Consider the following 19,458-nt stretch of genomic DNA (forward strand, 5'->3'; position numbering starts at 1 on the left):
AGTTTGGGATTCTGGCCTGTATTGCTATATACTGACGCTTATACATAAAAAAGACTTTGAAAAAAAGTGACCAAAATATGATTTTGTATGTATGAAAACGAGTGAAGCAGTGACTCATATATATGTTTGCGGAGTTTTTTTATAAACCCGTGATGATGTGTGGAGGGCTGGGTACTTGTGTAGTCCCAACCTCCCTCAATTGAGGTTTATTTTTTCTCCGTTTCAATTTTTGGTTTATGTGTTGTCAGCTTTGTTTTTGGTATACATGGCCTGGATGTTTCCCTGCTAATAACTGGATTTTACAAACACGTATTTTTAATATACCTATACTTTTAAAGTCAGGCAAAACTTGAGAACTGAACCCACAATTCTTAATACTGCCTTTGTTTTCAGGACTAAGGTACAGGCAGGAAGTTGGGACAGAAACTACCTTATAGCCACTTGCAGCTCCTGCCAAGTTGTTACTCTACAAGTGTTCTTGTATCTGCTGTGGTGATTTGAACCCAGAAATGTAGAAATAGAAATTCTGAAAAACTTTTCATGTGAAAGCTTGCCTGGCTGAATGGTTGAGTGCTGGGTTACTAACAGAAGACTGAAGGTTCAAGCCTCAACTAAAGAGTAAGGACTGATACTGTGTCAAGAGAAGAGGGTAGTAACAGGAGGTTCGAGTCTTTTTTGTGTCGAAAAGCTGTTGCTGTTAAAGCCTGGCTGGCTCAAGGGTTGAGTGCTGGGTTAATAACAAGAGGCTGAAGGTTCAATTCTCAGCTAAGGAGAAGGGGCTGATGCTCTATCAAGAGAAGAGGGTAGTAACTGGAGGTTTAAGTCTTTTGGTGACTCCATCGGGATAAGCAGCCCTCATATAATGTGGACTAGATAAAGATTTTGGTTTTAGTTTGAAGCATTTACCTTGAATTGTTTTTTGTTTCATGGAATTATTAAGTTCTGTAACAAATGAATAAATTTATAAATTAAAAAAAAAGTCTTTTATGTGTCAACTACTAGGATTTGAGCTCAGAGATGGATAAATATAAGTTCCGAAAAACTCTTAATGTGAAAGCCTGGCTGGCTCAAGGGTTGAGTTCTGGGTTAGCTGAGGGTTCAAGTCTCAGCTAAGGAATAGGGGTGATACCGTTCCAAGAGAAGAGAGTAGTAATCTGAGGTTGAGGGTTCAAGTCTTTTTTGTGTCAACTACTAGGATTTGAGCTCAGAAATGGAGAAATACAAGTTCCGAAAAATTCTTAATGTGAAAACCTGGCTAGCTCAAGGGTTGAGTGCTGGGTTAATAACAGGAGGTTGAGAGTTCAAGTCTCAGCTAAGGAGTTTGGGTGATACTCTTCGAAGAGGTTGAGGGTTCATATCTATTTTGTGTCAACTACTAGGAGTTGCACTCAGAAATGGAGAAATACAAGTTCTGAAAAGCACTTGATGTGAAAGCTTGGCTGGCTCAAGGGTTTAGTGCTAGATTAGTAACAGGAGGCTGAGGGTTCAATTCTCAGCTAAGAAATAAGGGGTGATACTGCTCGAAGAGGATAGCAATAGGAGGTTGAGGGTTTGAGTCTTTTTTGTGTCAACTACCAGGATCGCCCAAACCCAGAAATGGATAAATATAAGTTCCGAAAAATTCTAGATGTGAAAGCCTAGCTGGCTCAAGGGTTGAGTGCTGGGTTAGTAACAGAAAGCTGAGGGTTCAAGCCTCAGCTAAGGAGTAGGGTTGAAACTGTTTCATGAGAAGAGGTTAGTTTTACTCAGATTTAGTCCATTTTTCATAGTAAAAAGTAGTATAATCCCCAGCTGCTGGTGGCTCTTGCAAAAAGGATAGGAAGAGGTGAAGGGAAGAGATTGAGGGTTCAAGTCTCAGCTAAGGAGTAGGGTTTGATACTGCTCTATGTGAAGTGAAGAGGGTAGTTTTACTCAAAAGTAGCTTAAAGTGCCTCCTGCATTTATTAGGTTTCATGCAATCTACTTGGAACACAGGTATTACATAATCCCCTCCTCATCTATCTGCCCCCCTCCTCCATCTAAGCCCCTCCTCCAGTCCACCTAACCCCTCCACTTACCTGCTACAGTCCCATCTAGCTTTGGATTAAGCTAGACTTGAACCTGTGACCTCCTATATTGAAGCATAGCTCTTTAGCCACTGAGCCACTAGTCAGGCAAGTTCTAGGTGTTTTCAGTTTCTTCCCTTTATTCCTTTCATGCTTTGATTTGGATTTAAAATTCAAACATCCAGTCCAGGGAGTTGAACCTGGAACTCTTTGGTGCAAGGTAACAAAGCTTTCCTCTAGTCTACCACTGGACTGGTGTTGGTTGGTTCACTTTTTCTCTTTCTTATACGTCTCCTTCCTTGATTTGGATTTTTATAATTCAATCACCCAGTCCCTGGAATCAAACATGGGACTCTTTGGTACAAGGTAACAAAGCTTTCCTCTAGGAAACCACTGGACTGATGATGGTTGGCTCACTTTTTCTCCCCCTTATACTTCTCCTTCCATTATTCTGGTTTTAAAGTTCAAACAACTCATCAAATAGGAGATTTGAATCCACAACTTTTAAGTACACAAGCACTTCATGTAATGCTGCCAATTTTTCTCCCTCTTATACCCTGATATGAATTTAACATTCAAACAACTAGTCAGGGATAAGACTTGAACCCATGTTGGTTTGGAACAAGGTAGCAAACTATTCCTCTACTCCATCACCAGACTGACAAAGTTTGGCTCACCAACAGTTAATGTAACATCGTGCTTTTTTCAGTTTTTGTAAATTGGTCTCTGAACCAATAGCCCAGTAACACTGGTGCTTATTGAGGGAAATTATCCGGACCAATTATTACAAATTGCCTCAGTGCTTCTTAGGTAGTGCCAGGGTGGTCTGTGGGCAGAGTAAGAGGTCCCCGGTGTTACTCGGTTACCGGAGGGTCTTTTTTTTTAATTTCATAACCACAGAACTACCCAGATATAGAGTTAAGACAATATAAAGAAGTTTCTAAGTGTATTTGAATAACACCAGGTCTGACTGCCTCTCTGGATAAATGCACTGGCTGTGTTTAATTTACTGTGGTAGGATTTACAATAAAAAACCCAAAATACTGATCACCTCAGCTGTTCTTCTTTATCCTATGATTTGTTGCAGCATACCTCAATTATAAAGAAAATTTAAAAATTAAAAGATCTCAAGTGATGGGATTATTCTCAGATTCAAGGTTCTCCACTGATGTCATATACAGTCTGAGATAAGCACAGAGGATTCGTAGGTACGAGGGTTTAAAGTCTGGTATTAGTTCAGGGATTCTGGAAGAAGCTATGAGTTCAGAGACCAATTTACAAAAACTGAAAAAAAAGCTTGATGTTACATCAGCTGTTAGTAAACCAAACTTCGTCAGTTCAGTGATGGAGTAGAGGAATGGTTTGCTACTTTGTATTCCAAAGAGACCTGGGTTCAAGTACCATCTCTGACTAGCTGTTTGAATGAGAAGTATAAGAGGGAGGAAAAATTAGCAGCATTACATGAAGCGGCTTGTGGCTGTATGCATGATCAGTACTTAAAGGTTTTGGGTTCAAATCCCCTATTTGATGAGTTGTTTGAACTTTAAACCAGAATGATGGAAGGAGAAGTATAAGGGGGAGAAAAAGTAAACCAACCATCACCAGTCTAGTGGTGGACTAGAGAAAATCTTTGTTACCTTGTACCGAAGAGTCCCAGGTTCGACTCCTGTGACTGGATGTTTGAATTTTAAAAATCCAAATCAAGGAAGGAGACATATAAGAAAGAGAGTTCTGGGGAGTCCTGGAGAGAAGGACCATATCACCCTCGTAAGACAGAAGAAAGGAGGCAGGACAGTGTAAGGGGATAAGGTGCCCCAGTGACCTCACGCCTAGACGGCTGCAATCTACTCCTAACTGGTATCCCTCAGTGTCGCCGCTCCCCCTTGCAATCTGCGTGACTCATCTTTGTGACTCTGTACAGTGCTGCGTGCGCCTGGTAGCACTATAGAAATAATTCATAGTAGTAGTAGTAGTAGTAGTGTGATGTCATAATGCCTCATTCCACCAATGCTTAAGAGCCAACCTCCTCAGTGATGTCACAATGACTTGATTGCCCTGCACTCCCCTCTGCCTTCCAACCCAGCCAGCAGATTAACCGTTCCCCTTAACTGTATCTATGACATCCTGTTTGTCTGTTTTGGCTGTTCAGATTGTAAGCTCTTTCGAGCAGGGACTGATTTCTTCTTCTTTGTGACTCTGTGCAGTGTTGCATGCGTTTCTAGGGTTGTCAAAGTCCCTCCTCGAGGGCCGTAATCCAGTCGGGTTTTCAGGATTTCCCCAATGAATATGCATTGAAAGCAGTGCATGCACATAGATCTCATGCATATTCATTGGGGAAATCCTGAAAACCCGACTGGATTCCGGCCCTCGAGGACCGACTTTGACACCTGTGCCGGCTATAGAAATAATTAATAGTAGTAGTGGAAACAGCCGAAACTGGAAAGACAGAAAATATAAACAAGAGAGATATAGAGAAAGACACCCAAACAGATACCCAAAGAAGGCCAGAGGGACGCAGATAGAAGCCCCCGCCTCCCCCTTTCTTGCATGAAGCAGAGAGCCTAGAGGTGCGGTCACATACAGGTCACATCCGATGCAAGGAACTGTCTCTCCTCGCTCCCTTCCCTCACTCTCTGCCCTGACGGGAAAACGAAACCGAAAACCCAGAAACACGGCAGAACAAATTATTTATTTTTTTTTTTTTTTTTAGTTCAATATTTTTTATTGATTTTTTTGAAAAAATATAGGAAACAGTTCAAGTACATGGTATCAAAATATAAAACAAAACATTTAGTATAACTAATATTCAGTTACATTGTGCAATGTAGAATTGAATCGTTTTAAAAGATCTAAAGTACTGGGACTGTTCATGAAAAATTAGTAAAAGGAAAGATAAGAGGAAAGAGAAATTGAAGGAAGAAAAAGAAGAGGAAGAAGAAGAAGAGAGGAGTGTCTATGAAAGAGATTTAACATATAAGTACAGGAATTTCCAGGGTGATTTACATTGTATCAAATTTTTGGAAAATTTTAATTTAATTTAAAAAAATTTGAAACAACATTTCTACCAAGCTCGCTATGCTCATGTCACCCCTCTCCTTCAGTCACTTCACTGGCTCCCTATCTGCCATCGCGCACAAGCCAAGATCTTATTGCTGACCTACAAGTGTGTTCATTCTGCTGCCCCTCAATATCTCGCTTCCCGCCCAACGGCAACGCCAACACTTCTAAGTAAAGTGGGGGGATTCCCCATACACACCATCTTGGAGTGCTTTAAATTTGACTTTTTTAATCCAGTGCGCTGACGCCCTGCGCACATTTGTCTCTGCTCATTTGTCCGCATGCGATTGTCTGGCGCGCTTTAGCCCCGTCACCGTTGAGTCTGGTAAAATGACTTTTTGTTGCGCAGGAGTTAAGATATGGAACTCCCTGGTGGGTCAGATACGAGATTGTCGGGAAAGGGGCATGTTTAGAGAATTCCTTAAGACGCGGTTATTTGTCGATGCCTTTCTCTAGCCGATAATTGTCCTCTCTGGCAGAGTTGATGAATATTCATGATGTTTATTATGCAAACCTATGGTATTATTTTGTAGTCATGATTTCTGAGGATTGTTTGTTTATTTTATCATGTTTTTGTTTTAAAATTATGTATGTAAATTATGTAAACCGTATAGACATTTTTAAAATAAAGAAAGAAAAAATTATTTATTTCAAGTTCTTTAAGCTATGTATGGGGAATTGTAACAACGGTGAAATTAGATAGATTAGAATTGCTAATCACTGCAATGGATGGGCTGGTTTTTGAGTGCAAATTAACTCAAAATATGGCTTGATAGTTGACAGACAAACACGCATTTCATCATCCACCATCTGACAGTCGTTCTCTTTTTTTTTTTCGATTTCATTTCAGTCAGAGCTGAAAATCCAAGTTCGCAAAGATAAGTAGATCCAAACGATAACAAAGCTTTGATTGCTTTATTGCTCAAGTTAGGAGAACTTACTGCATAAAAAAATAAAAATAAAATGACTTGCCTTTAGTTTTCAAGGACCAATCAGGTCAAAGAATGATGCTTGTCTGGATGCTCATAACATTAACAGACTCTTGTGTATGTATGCACATGTGATCTATTCTAGTGTATACTTATGAAGGGAATTTTTTAAAAAGAAAGTATAATTCCAGAATCTCTTGTGGCACGCCCGGAATCTTTTCAGGGCACACCACTGTGCCATGGCACACAGTTTGAGAGACACTGGATTAAGCATTTAGTGTCACCGGCCATCGAGGAAAGAGTTAAAAAGGGGGCAGGTTTTCTCTCTGTGATGGCGAGGGGCAGGCTGAAGGCTGCTTCAGGCTTCCTGAAAGCCGGGGGAGCCTAGGGGAAGTGCCAGGGGGGGGGGGGGCCGAGAAAGAGAAGGCTATGGCACTGAGCGAGTGCCAGTCCCCGGCTCTGCCGCCGACAGCCCGCGACGTAGGAGGAGAACCGGACAGACAGAAACCCGAAACCTCCACTGTTCCTTTCCCTCTCGGCTTGTGAAATCGAAAGAGGGTTGCCAGCATCTGAAGCAGACAGGGTACAGGAATCCTGCTCCGGAAGGAGATGAGCTCTGGCCTGCTCTTGGGCTCAGCAGGTACTGAAAACTTTACTGTCCCTCCCCCCCCCCCACTTCCATCTCCCAAACTCATCCCTCTCATACCAGCCTGAAAGGGAAACTGTCCCCTCTACAGTAGCCTTGGGAAAACCAAAATGAGCAGTAACTCTAAATATTTGATATTCACATCCCCCCATGTATATATAGCATAACATAACATAACATAAGTTCTTATATACCGCAACTACCTTTCAGTTCTGTGCGGGTCACAAATTAAGAAATACCAACATTAGAGCAGATCACAAGTATTTACCGATTAACCCGTGTTACACGCTAACGCTTCTAGAGACTAGCGTGCGCGCATTAGCATTTAGCGTGCGCTAATCGGTTAGCGCACCTTAGTCTAAATATTTCCGATCGGGGAGGGAGGGTTGCAAAAGTTAAAACATTCCGTCCTTTCTGACTTTAGACCCTTCTTGGCAAAGGGCTACCAATCAATCACTGAGGTGGCGAACGGGGGCTTTTCTTGGAGGGGGGGGGGCTGGGCTATTAAATGTCAAAATGTACAGCGCTGCGCACGCCTTTCAGCGCCACATAAGTGGTAAATAGTCGTAGTAGTAGCAAATTGATCTTAAAACTTTGTTTATGCATCCATGACCATTTCAGTAAATAGATTTGCGCTTGGGGCACTTCCGAGCCTCTGGGCATGAAGGAAGCCTTACAACAAAGGCAAGAGGGCCTCCGAAACGTTTACGCACTGTGCTATAGAGGTTAAGAGGAGAGAGAGCAACGTATCTTATGCATTATGCAACAGAGCAGGCAGTTATAGGGAGGTGACACCAATTAGATACTCCCAGGGGAGGGGAATAGCAAGGAGCAGCAAGAGGCTAAGGAACTGGGGGAGGGGGGAGAGGATGCCCCCTTCTTTCCCATACCCCTACACCCTACAAAATTTTTAGAAATGTTGTTTCAAATTTTTTTAAAAAATAATTTGTTCTGCCGTGTTTCTGGGTTTTCGGTTTCGTTTTCCCGTCAGGGCAGAGAGTGAGGGAAAGGAGCGAGGAGAGACAGTTCCTTGCATCGGATGTGACCTGTATGTGACCGCACCTCTAGGCTCTCTGCTTCATGTAAGAAAGGGGGAGGCGGGAGCTTCTATCTGCGTCCCTCTGGCCTTCTTTGGTATCTGTTTGGGTGTCTTTCTCTATATCTCTCTTGTTTATATTTTCTGTTATTAATTATTTCTATAGCGCTACCAAATGCATGCAGCACTGCACAGAGTCACAAAGAAGAAGAAATCGGTCCCTGCTCGAAAGAGCTTACAATCTAAACAGGCAGGACAGACAGGAACGGTTAATCTGCTGGCTGGGTTGGAAGGCAGAGGGGAGTTCAGGGCAATCAAGCCATTGTGACATCACTGAGGAGGTTGGCTCTTAAGCATTGGTGGAATGAGGCATTATGACATCACACTACTACTACTACTACTACTATGAATTATTTCTATAGTGCTACCAGACGCACGCAGCACTGTACAGAGTCACAAAGAAGAAAACAGTCCCTGCTCGAAAGAGCTTACAATTAGAGAATGACACGGTGACAAAATTCATCACCGTTCCCGTCCCCGCAGATAACTGCGGGAAATAATCCCATGTCATTTTCTAGTGTCTATTTCAACCTCGGTCCTTCTACACCAGCATTCTTCAAAGCAAAGCTTGCGGGTCAGTGGTTGTGGCCATTCATACTCTGATTCTTATGTGAGCCAAGGATAATGAAGCCATTGTGACATCACTGATGTGATTGGCTCTTAGGCACTGGTGGAATGAGGCATTATGACATCACAATATCTGCTCTGGATACCAGAGACTGTCATTCTGTAGTGTCTGTTTCAACCTCAGTCCTTCTACACCAGCATTCTTCAAAGCAAAGCTTGCGGGTCAGTGGTTGTGGCCATTCATACTCTGATTCTTCCCTCTCACCTTAAAGAATGACATGAAGATGGTTTCCCGCGGTTATCCGTGGGGACGGGAACGGTGATGAATTTTGTCACCGTGTCATTCTCTACTTACAATCTAAACAGGCAAGACAAACAGTAACGGTTAATCTGCTGGCTGGGTTGGAGGGCAGAGTACAGGACAATCAAGCCATTGTGACATCACTGATGAGGTTGGCTCTTATTGGTGGAATGAGGCATTATGACATCACAGTCTCAGCTCCGCTTCCCAAAGACTGAATCTCTTCACACTACTACTACTACTATAGCGCTACCAGACGCACACAGCGCTGTACAGAGTCACAAAGAAGACAGTCTGCTCGAAAGAGCTTACAATCTAAACAGACAAGACAGACAAACAGGATGTCATGGATACAGTTAAGGGGAATAGTTAATCAGTGGGTTGGGTTGGAGGGCAGAGGAATAGGGTTAAGGACTGAAAGCTATATCAAAAAGGTAGGTTTTCAGTCTGCTTTTAAACAAGGGAAGGGAAGGGGCTTGGGTTATTTATTAGCTTTAATAACATAAATAAAATGAACGGCATAGATAATTAACATAAATGAATAAGCATAAATAAAAACAAAAAAAACATATAAATATGAGTAAAAAAATTGTAAACAAGAAACATATTTAAAATGATATAAATATATATATATAAATAGGTACAATACATATTAAAAGCTGAAAAACGACCATTAGACTACTTGGATGTGAGCGTTTCAGCCAGTTTTCAGCAGGATGGGTGCAGGAATCCACTCTAAGAGCTATTCTGGAAAGCTCGCTTAGCGCCGTTTACCGAATCCGGCCCTGAGTAATATTTCCCTTGTGCAGTTCTGAAAAATCTACAGTTTAAATAAGAAAATAGTAGGGAAAGTTGGCCTTTTCTATCCTCCTTGCTTTTATCATAATGGTCCTGGGAGTGCAGATGGCCTAGTGGTAGAGCTGCCGCCACCCTCCCTCCCACCCACGTCTCTTCCTCCATACCTCTTTAACGTTCTGGACACAAGCAGCAACCCCAAACTGCTGCTCGTACCAGCGTCGGCTCTTCCTCTGATGTCACTTCCTGGACCCGCACCTAGGAAGTGACGTCAGAGAAAAAGCCGACGCTGGTGTGAGCAGCAGGTCGGGGCTGCTACTCATGCCCCGAACGTTAAAGAGGGACGAGGGAAGGGTCGCGGTTGTGTGCGGCAAGATGGGGCGGGAAAGGAGAGGGCGGGGTGGGATGGGGCAGGGAAGAGGGTAGGGAGAGTTGCCACCGCCCCGGGCACTTATCACCCTCGCTATGCCACTGGGACTAGTGGTGGGTTATTGGGGACTGGCTGAGCCATTCTGGTTTTGCTCCCTACTCCAACCCCTCCTCATGGTATCCCCAAAACCTAAACCTGCCAAAAGCCTGTAAAGGCTGCACAGAGAAAGCCTCTGTCTCACTCCCCCGAGACTCCAAATCCAGTTCAGACTGAGCCACTGGAGCAGGTGTTAGAAGGAATCCCACCGCATACTCCAATAACTGAGTTTCTTCCTTTTTCAGGATGTTGGTGCCACCCTGGGCTCTGCCAGCCTATGTCCTCCTCTGCCAGTTCCTGCAGCACCAGATATCCGAGGCTGGTATGGATTCAACTTTCTTGCCTGCCGTCCCCTACCCCCATCACGCACCAATTTTTTTTGTTTGTTTTTATTAATCATTGTCTACGCTCCCTTCATCAAAGCTGGCCAGCTTCCAGAAGCTGGCAACTCAGTGTATTCCTCTGCTTTCTCCCACCTGCCAACACCTGATTTACCTTCTTCACTCACTTCCTCTGCTCTTCTCAGATTTATGTCCTTCCCCTGACCTCTTGGCCACCCCATCATCTGCTGATGTAAAAGGGCTATGTGAAATAGAGTCGCATGGCCACCTCTGTCCTTCATTAATTGGCCAGCTGGTTATCAGACAGTCTTTCTCCGGTCCACCTTCCTGCTCTGCTTACTTCCATTTAAGGACTGTATAAAACGGCTGTTCAAATTAGAGAGCTGCACAGGAATGGCGATTGTGGGAATCCTGCGGTATGGAAGAAGTTGCTGTGGGATTCCCTGCGGGAGTACAGTCAAAATCTCTGCTGACTCTAGAACGAGGTTTGGAATGCCCTGATAGGCAGCTGGAGCATCGGAATGAGGCTTAGAGTGTACGAAGAGAGGCAGTTGGAGCGCCAGAATGAGGCTTGGAATATTCATTGGTTGAGTAGTGCCCCCGACCTACAGATCCAAATCTGTCTCTAGGTTTCCATCACCTCCTTACATCTATGGCTCCTCTACGCCTTTCATGAATTTTGTGATTTTTGGCTGTGTTGCCTCCCTTGGAATGTCCATAGATTTTTGGCTGTGTTGCCTCCATTGTATGTGTCCATTGTTCTTTCTGTAAAGAAATATTCTCTGAATCTAAGTGTGTGTGGATAACCGCGGGAAACCATCCCTTGTCATTCTTTAGTGTCCATCGTAACCTCAGTCTTTCTACATCAGCATTCTCCAACGCAAGGCTTGAGGGTCAGTGGCTGAGCCCATTCATACTCTGATTCTTATGTGAGCCAAGTATAAGATAATGAAGCCATTGTGACATCACCGATAAGCTTGGCTCTTATTGGTGGAATGAGACATTATGACATCACAATATCTGCTCTGGATACCAGAGACTATCTCAACCTCAGTCATTCTACAACAGCATTCTTCAACGCAAGGCTTGAGGGTCAGTGGCTGTGCCCAGTCATACACTGATTCTTCCCTCTCTCCTTAAAGAATGACATAGGGATGGTTTCCCGCAGTTATCTGCGGGGGACAGTGACAACTTATGTCACCTTGTCAGTCTCTTAAGTCGTGGCAGCTTGCACTACGATACAGTTTGTTCTCCTCATTATCTTTTGAGACTGTTGGATCTAGGAACCAACAGTCTCAAAAGTTAGTGAGGAGAACAAACTGCTCCTAGATCCCTCTTCTTTCTCTCCTCTCCAGTGGCGAAATTCTCCGTCATAGGTCCAGACCAGCCTCTGATCGCAATCATCGGTGAGGATGCCATCCTGCCCTGCCACCTCTCCCCTGTGGTCAGTGCGCGAGACATGGAGGTGCGCTGGTTCCGCTCCCAGTTCCACCACGTCGTGCACCTGTACCAGAACGGCAAGGATGAGAACGACAAGCAGCAGCTGGCCTACCACGGCAGGACAGAGTTCATCAAGGAGGACATCGGCCGTGGCAGTGTGGCACTGCGGATACGTCAGCTCAGGCTCTCCGACCAGGGGCAGTATCGCTGCTTTTTTGAAAATGAGACTGAGTATGAGGAAGCCATACTGGAGCTGAAAGTGGCAGGTAAACCAACAATATAGGAACTTTTTCCTGTTTTTTTTTAAATTCTAATACAGTGATACCTTAATCCGTTCCAGAATCCCGTTCAAGTTCCAAATCGTTCGAGTTCCAAGACAATATTTCCCATTTAAAATAATAGAAACTGGATTAATCTGTTCCTGGGTCCCACAAACTCAAATTTGAACAGTAAATACACTGGATTTTAAGGTAAAATATTAACAAATAATAATAATACAGTACCGTATTTTCCTCACTACACTACACAAAGGCGAAAATCACACGAGATGCTTTCACCACAGCTTCCGACAATGAACCAAACGACGTAAGGGGGTGGCCCGAGCGCTGGGGAAACGTACGCACAAACACACAGAAACAACATGCAGGGCATTCAGATTCCAAAGCAGCGTTCGAATTCCAGGGCAAAAGTTGCTTGAATTTTTCATTCGGATTCCAAGTTGTTTGAGTACTGGGGCATTCGGACTCCAAGGTATCACTGTATAATCTAATCTAATCCTTAGGTTTGTATACCGCATCATCTCCACGTTCGTAGAGCTCGACGCGCTTTACAGTAGGAGAAATAGGAAGGAACTACAACAGAGGGTTAGAGGTAGAAGTGTGAAGAAAATTTAGAGGACTTGGGATGCCAAGATATAAGAGTTTCCTTGATTCCTAAATTGGAGGGAGACTTACATTTTTTGAGAAAAGCCAGGTTTTCAGATGTTTGCGGATTTCTTAATTGCTCTTTTCCAGTACAGGTTCAAAGCAATTTACAGGATAAGAGGCCCATGTAACAGCATGGGGAAATCGACAAAACAAAGATGAAGAAGGTTATACTTTTATAGGGGAACAAGAATGCAATGTTTCGAGAGGGAGGGGTTACCTTGTCACTAGCTCCGTCCCTGCCCAATTCCTGTAAGCTCTGCCTTAACTGCACAAGCCTCGGACACATGATTTTAAGGCATTTGAGGCTTGTGCAGATGAGGACGGAGCTTGCAGGAACGGGGCAGGAAAAGGAAAAGAACTCGCCAGGACGGGAAAATGAGTTCACGCAACGAGTGGTGGACACCTGGAATGCTCTCCCAGAAGAGGTAATTGCGGAATCCACCGTTCTAGGATTTAAGGGTAAGTTAGATGTACATCTCCTTATGAGTGGCATGAAGTGACATGGGTAAGGGTAAGCTAGATGCACTTCTCTTTAAGAGAAGCTTAGAGCGATATGGGGACCAAAACTATGCCAGGGTACACCTGGCGGGGCCTCCACGTGTGCGGATCACCGGACTTGATGGACCTAGGTCTGTTCTGGAGATGGCGCTTCTTATGTTCTTATGTGTCATTCTCTACTACAAGCGAGGAGGATACACGACTGAAGGTTTTCCTAGGGTGTCAGATAACCTTGGTCCAGATCTGGGTCCTTAGCTATGATCATATTTAGTACTTCTATGTGTGTAAGCTTCTTTCTCTCTCTGTCTGTCTCTGTGAATGTAACTGTATTTTTAATGCAACAACAAGCAATTAACAAGCCACTAGTGGCAGAGCTCTGACTGCAACTTCCATGGATCCTTCCTAACTTTGGGCTAGATTCACAAAGCAAACCGATCGTGTACTAATCGATTTGCGACCCCTTTACTATCAGATTTCCATCCAGCCTGATTCACTTACCTCTCCTGCGATCCGCTTCAAATCCGTGCATGCAAATGAGGCGAAACGCATGCAAATTGGACAGCGACCCGATTCACTACTCCAAATTTCCGATCCGACTGGGCTGGCCGATCACCTGAAGAAGCGACTGCTGGGGACCAGTCGAAAACGTCTTTTCGACTGGAAGCCCTGCAATCTCTCCTGCCTGCTCACCCCGAATGCTGCCATGCTTCTTATCTCTGCTGCTCGCCCTCATGCCGCCCTGCTCTGCCTCAGTCTTCCCCGAATCTCTCCTGCCGCATCGCCATTCTCCTGCCCGTCCCCGCCCAGCGAGCCCGTGGTTTTTACCCGCGGGTTTAAAGCGGGTTAAAACCATGGGCTCGCAGGGCTAATAACTAAAGTTTTAAGTTAAAAAAGGTTTTAAGTTAAAAAAAAAAAAGGTCGCGTCTCAGACAGGCATGCGCAGACCATCTACAGATGGTCTGCGTATGCGTGGGGATCGCTATAGAGTGATCCGTGCAGGCAGATGGGGGCGTTCCTCCTATCGCCCCCATCTGCATATTTTTCATTCCTGAATTCATCGGACTTGCCCGGATCGGACCCTGATCGGGCAGGTTAGTGAATCCAGGCCTAAGTATGTCTGTAATGTTCATCTCTTTGCTAACATTTTAAAAGTAGCTAGAAAGGCTTTTTCTATATACTGGATTGTGTAAACTGTGATTCATTCTGTTATGGGCACAGTTGTGCTGCCTGAGTCAGGAAAAAAAAATTCGATTCGATTCAGCCTATTGAATCGATTTTTCGATTCGATTTTCCTTCCCAATTGGGTGTTTGTTTTTTCAAACATCCTAGTGGGTTTATTTTATAGCCTCTTCACCCCATTTGCCCTCTCCTACCCACACTGGTGCTGTGGTGTAAACAAAATGAACAAAAAAGATTGTTCTTTTTGCTCATTTTTAAAGCTGATGTAGGGAAGCAATCATAAGAACATAAGCAGTGCCTCTGCTGGGTCAGACCAGAGGTCCATCACGCCCAGCAGTCCGCTCACACGGCGGTCCATCAGGTCCTGAACCTGTATAGTAATCCTCTATCTATCCCCTTCTATCCCCTTTTCCTTCAGGAAATCATCCAATCCCTTCTTGAACCCCAATACCGTACTGTGTCCTATCACACCCTCTGGAAGCGCATTCCATGTAAGAAGTGTGGGCAGGAATAACTAAGTACAGGGCCAATAATGTTTTTTTCTGCTGACATTTATGGTGTTAGCAATACTGTTAGAATTAACAGACAGGGCACAGAATAGACAATTGCATTACTATGATAGGGAAAGAGGGAATACTCATAGGAACACCATAAGCCCTATTACCAGCCGAGATGATTATTAATACCCTGGGACTCCTATTAGATGATACTCACAAGAGGCTGGAGCAGGAGGTGCACACGAAGCTTCCGACGGTGATGTCAATTTATGCCACCCCCTGCTGCTCACACTCAAAGCAGTGGCGGTTAGGCAGGCTGGAGCCCAGCTCCTGTACTCGCCGACTCCAGATCTCATCCTGCTCCTTTGCGGGCTTCTTCACCATAACGGTGGTGACAGACAACAAGGGGGGGGGGACGCAGAACCGTTTCTAGACTAGGCCCCCTTCTACTAAACCTCGCTAGTGGTTTGTATCGCCTGGAGCCGCACTGAACGCTGCGCACAGCTCCCGACGCTCATAGGAACTCTATGAGAGTCGGGAGCAACATGCAGCATTCAGTGCGGCTCCCAGCGATACAAACCACTAGTGCGGTTTAGTAGAAGGGGGGCCAAACCTTCACTCGCCCACCGTTTCCCTCACCAGCTGCAAGCTACCATAGGAAGTGGGGGAACTAACCCACCCGCACGACCGTCCACCAATCACCTACCAGCTCTCTCCATGAAGGGGAAGGGAGAAGGCGAGAGCAACACCCACTCACACACTTCAGATACAATCCATGCCACGCATAACCCCACCCCAAAGCAACAGCAGCCAATCCGTGGGCACCAAATCGGGAAGGCCAATTTTTTAAAACAGGGAATTGATTCGAATCGATTCACCCGAAGTGAATCGGTGAATCGATTCGAATCGGAAATCGGGCAGCACTAGTGCACAGAAATGAAATGTAAATCCGTTTATAGAGCACTGGCACCACCTTGTGAACACTGTGCAGAACATGTTTGCATATATAGCAATGTTTCTTTCATTTGGAATTCCCCTTTTGATTACATTTTAAAACAAACAAAAAAAATCTCTTCCTGGATTTCATTATAATAAGCATACATAGTTATGTTTTGTGTGGTCAATGAAAAAAAAAAAAAAACCCACAGCCATCTCCTAGGGATATTTCAAGCGTTTGGGCTCACTATGCTAAATATTTATTTTCAATGTCCTATGTCAGGATTAGGCTCTGCCCCTCACATCCACATCGCTGGCCATGAAGAAGATGGGATTCGAGTGCTGTGCAATTCCACTGGATGGTTCCCAGAACCAGAGCTGAGATGGACGGCAGATGACGGGCGGCAGGTTGCCCCATCCTCTAAGAAGGTGTACCCTGAGGAGAATGAGTTGTTCACAGCCGAGACATCTCTGGTTCTCAGGGAGTCCTCGCATAGGAAGCTGTCCTGCTCCATCAGAAACACGCTCACAGGACTCGAGAAGGAGGCTGCCGTGTCTCTGTCAGGTGAGACACGACCTGCAGTACGGGAATGCTGATACACAAGTCCTCTTAGAAGAAAAGAAAAAACTGCAGGAATGGTGCACAAGACGCCAAGGCCCTTTTTTTTACTAAGGTGCGCTAACCGATTAGCGCGTGTTTATCGGTTTAGCGCACCTTAGTGAAAGAGGAGGTAAGTCTTTAAAAAACAAACATAGATATAAGCATAAAACAGTTGGTATCCAAAAAGGTTGGTGAACTGGGACCTGACATGGTCCGTGTTTCGAAGAAACACTCCTTCCTCAGGGGTCCTAGTGTAAACAATTACATATATTTAAACAAATATGTATATGTTAAGAATGGAAGTGTGAATGGTGACAATGAGAGTATGTGACATGTTTGTTTATTAAAGACTTCGCGTCTTGTGCACTATTCCTGCACTTTTTTTTTCTTTTCTTCAATTCGATATATCACTGCAGTTTTGTTGGCAGTTTTGTTGGCTGCGTTGAAAGAAAACGAAACACCTGAATCAGGCAGCAGTAAATGAGGGAAAATTTGCATTTTGTTGTAAAGTGCTCTTGTCAGGAACTCGTGTAACAGCCAAACTAAAGAAGTATTCTTTTTATCAATCTCTAAGGCAATGGATTAGTAATGAGGGGTGGGGCAGTCCACTCCGGGCGCCATCTTGGTGAGGGCATGGGCACCTGTCCTCCTATCCGCCCCCCACCCCCCACTGCCACGTGTGTGCGTTGATTCCCTTCCCCTCTATAATGTTCCTTGCATGAGCAGCAACCCCCAACTTGCTGTCATGCCAGCCTTGGCTCTTCCTCTGATGTCACTTCCTGGACCCGCACCTAGGAAGTGATGTCAGAGGAATAATAATAATAATAATTTATTTCTTGTATACCGCTATACCAGAAGTTCGAAGTGGTTCACAACAAAAAAAAACATACAGTCAGGAAGAGCCGAGGCTGGCACGACTGCATCTTGGGGGTTGCTGCTTGTGCCAGGAATGTTACAGAGGTACTGGGGGAAGGGAAGTGGCTCGCGCATACGGCAGTCAGGGGCAGGAAAGGAACGTGTGGAGGTGGGGGGAGGGGCACCTCTCACCCTCGCTACGCCACTGCCTACATCAGAGCCCCGCAAACTTTGTTGAGCCACGGCACACTGAACATAGTGGCCGCGGCTCGAGGCATCTGGAAGTGCATGGACGTCGATGTCCGCGCATGAGCGAAAAACTTCCAGATGGGCCCTGAGCCGCCACTGGGGGATGCCAGCAGGGAAGAGGCCCGGAGAGAAGGGAAGGTACTGGCGCCGGCTGACTGCCTACAGGACGAGAGGCACATCCTGTAGGCAGTCAGCCGGCGTCTCTCCTCCTCCCCAGCATGTCGCGGCACACCTGAAACTCAGGACCCACACAGTTTGCGATACACTGGTTTATTCTTTCGAAAAGCAGGAACCTTTGGTGAAGTTTTATGGTAATATTTTTAAAACAAATAGGAGAAAATATTTTTTTTTTCACTCAACAAATAGTGGTAACAGCGGTTAGCATATCTGGGTTTAAAAAAAAGGGTTGGACAAGTTTGATTGAATTTGCGCTCTATCCTTGTTTATAACCAGGACGATTAATGATGTTGTTTAGACATGTCTATGCTATATGTGATAATCGTAGGGAAACAAGATTTTATGTATGTGATATGGAAACCGCATAGTTGTATGTGGTATAAAAAAATTTTAATAAATAAATAAGTTTTGGACATATTCTGCTATTAAGACAGACCTGGGGAAAGCCACTACTTACGTATCCCTGGAATCAGCAGTATGCGATCTCGCTGCTCTTTACGATTCAGCCAGGTGCTTCTGACCTGGATTGGCCACTGTTGGAAGAATACTGAGCTGGATGGACCATCGGTCTGACTCAGTAATCTAATCTAATCTAATCCTTAGGTTTGTATACCGCATCATCTCCACGTTCGTAGAGCTCGATGCGGTTTACAGTAGGAGAAATAGGAAGGAACTACAACAGAGGGTTAGAGGTAGAAGTGTGAAGAAAATTTAGAGGACTTGGGATGCCAAGATATAAGAGTTTCCTTGATTCCTAAGTTGGAGGGAGACTTACATTTTTTGAGAAAAGCCAGGTTTTCAGATGGAGGGAGCTCAAGTTCCGAAGAGGGGCGGTAAGGTTGTTCCAGAGCTCAGTGATTTTGAAGTGGAGGGAGGTCCCGAGCTAATGTTCATATGATATATGTAGGCCAGTGTCTCTCAAACTCTCAAACAGTGGTGTGCCCTGAAGAGATTACGGGATGTGCCACGAGAGATTACAGAATTTTACTTTATCTTTAAAAATTCCCTTCATAAGTATACACTAGAATAGATGACACGTACGTAAGAGTCTGTGAATGTTACGAGCATCTGTGTGTGTGTGTGTGTGTGTGTGTGTGTGTGTGTGTAAGGATGAAGCCGCCCAGACAAGCATCATTCTTTGACGTGATTGGTCCTTGAAAACTAACGGCAGGTAATTTTAGTGTTATTTTTTTTTACGCAGCAATTATTCTAAGTTGAGCCACAAAGCAATCAAGGCTTTGTCACCGTTTGGATCTTCTTATCTTTGTGAACTTGGGTTTTCAGGTCTGACAGAAATTAAATCGAAAAAACTAGGACGACGGTAGATGGTGGATGATGAAATGCGTGTTTGCTTGTTGACTATTGAGCTGCTTTTTGAGTTAATTTACAGTCAAAAACAAGCACATCCATCGCATTGATTATCAATTACCGTTGTTACAAGTACCCAGACATAGCTTAAAGAAGTTTAAATAAATAACTCTCAAATTTAATTTTTTTTGTTGGTTTTCCAATTTTATAATTTCAATTATAATGTACAGCCAAAAAAAACCCCATTTGCTCTGTTTACTGTGCCAGAGCTACACAATTTTGAGAGACACCGCTGTACGGGATAAGTGCGATCAAGAAATCCTGATTAGATTAGATATACGGTATTTCTCCCTTGAGCAGAGACTGTAAATCTGGTTGCTGTGTAATGTTTCCCTGTATAATCCTGGTCTGTGTCTTCTTTTTACAGATCTTTTCTTTCCCAGGGTCTCTCCCTGGATGGTGTCACTTTTCCTACTCCTGGCTCTCCTTCTTCTCCTAGTTGGTCTCGCTCTTTGGTGCATCAGGAAGAGACACAAAGAAAAAGGTGAG

The 19,458-nt window shown here is 44.4% G+C and overlaps 1 protein-coding gene across 2 annotated transcripts in view; it reads left to right on the plus strand.

Moving 5' to 3' along the window:
- Nucleotides 1-6,370: 6,370 nt before the first annotated feature.
- The window catches only part of LOC117346007 (butyrophilin subfamily 1 member A1-like), a 32,004-nt gene continuing 18,916 nt past the window's right edge, over nt 6,371-19,458 (plus strand). For both annotated transcript variants that reach the window (XR_004536537.1, XM_033915197.1), the window contains exons 1-5: nt 6,371-6,671; nt 10,148-10,224; nt 11,599-11,949; nt 16,003-16,284; nt 19,337-19,453. Coding sequence is in view for 1 of the 2 variants with exons in the window: in XM_033915197.1 (XP_033771088.1) it covers nt 10,149-10,224; nt 11,599-11,949; nt 16,003-16,284; nt 19,337-19,453 (826 nt within the window). In the remaining variant the exon portion in view is untranslated. The remainder of the gene's footprint in view (nt 6,672-10,147; nt 10,225-11,598; nt 11,950-16,002; nt 16,285-19,336; nt 19,454-19,458) is intronic.

The sequence above is a fragment of the Geotrypetes seraphini genome, chromosome 12 (assembly GCF_902459505.1).
Source record: "Geotrypetes seraphini chromosome 12, aGeoSer1.1, whole genome shotgun sequence".
In the NCBI taxonomy this organism is placed as follows: Eukaryota; Metazoa; Chordata; class Amphibia; order Gymnophiona; family Dermophiidae; genus Geotrypetes; species Geotrypetes seraphini.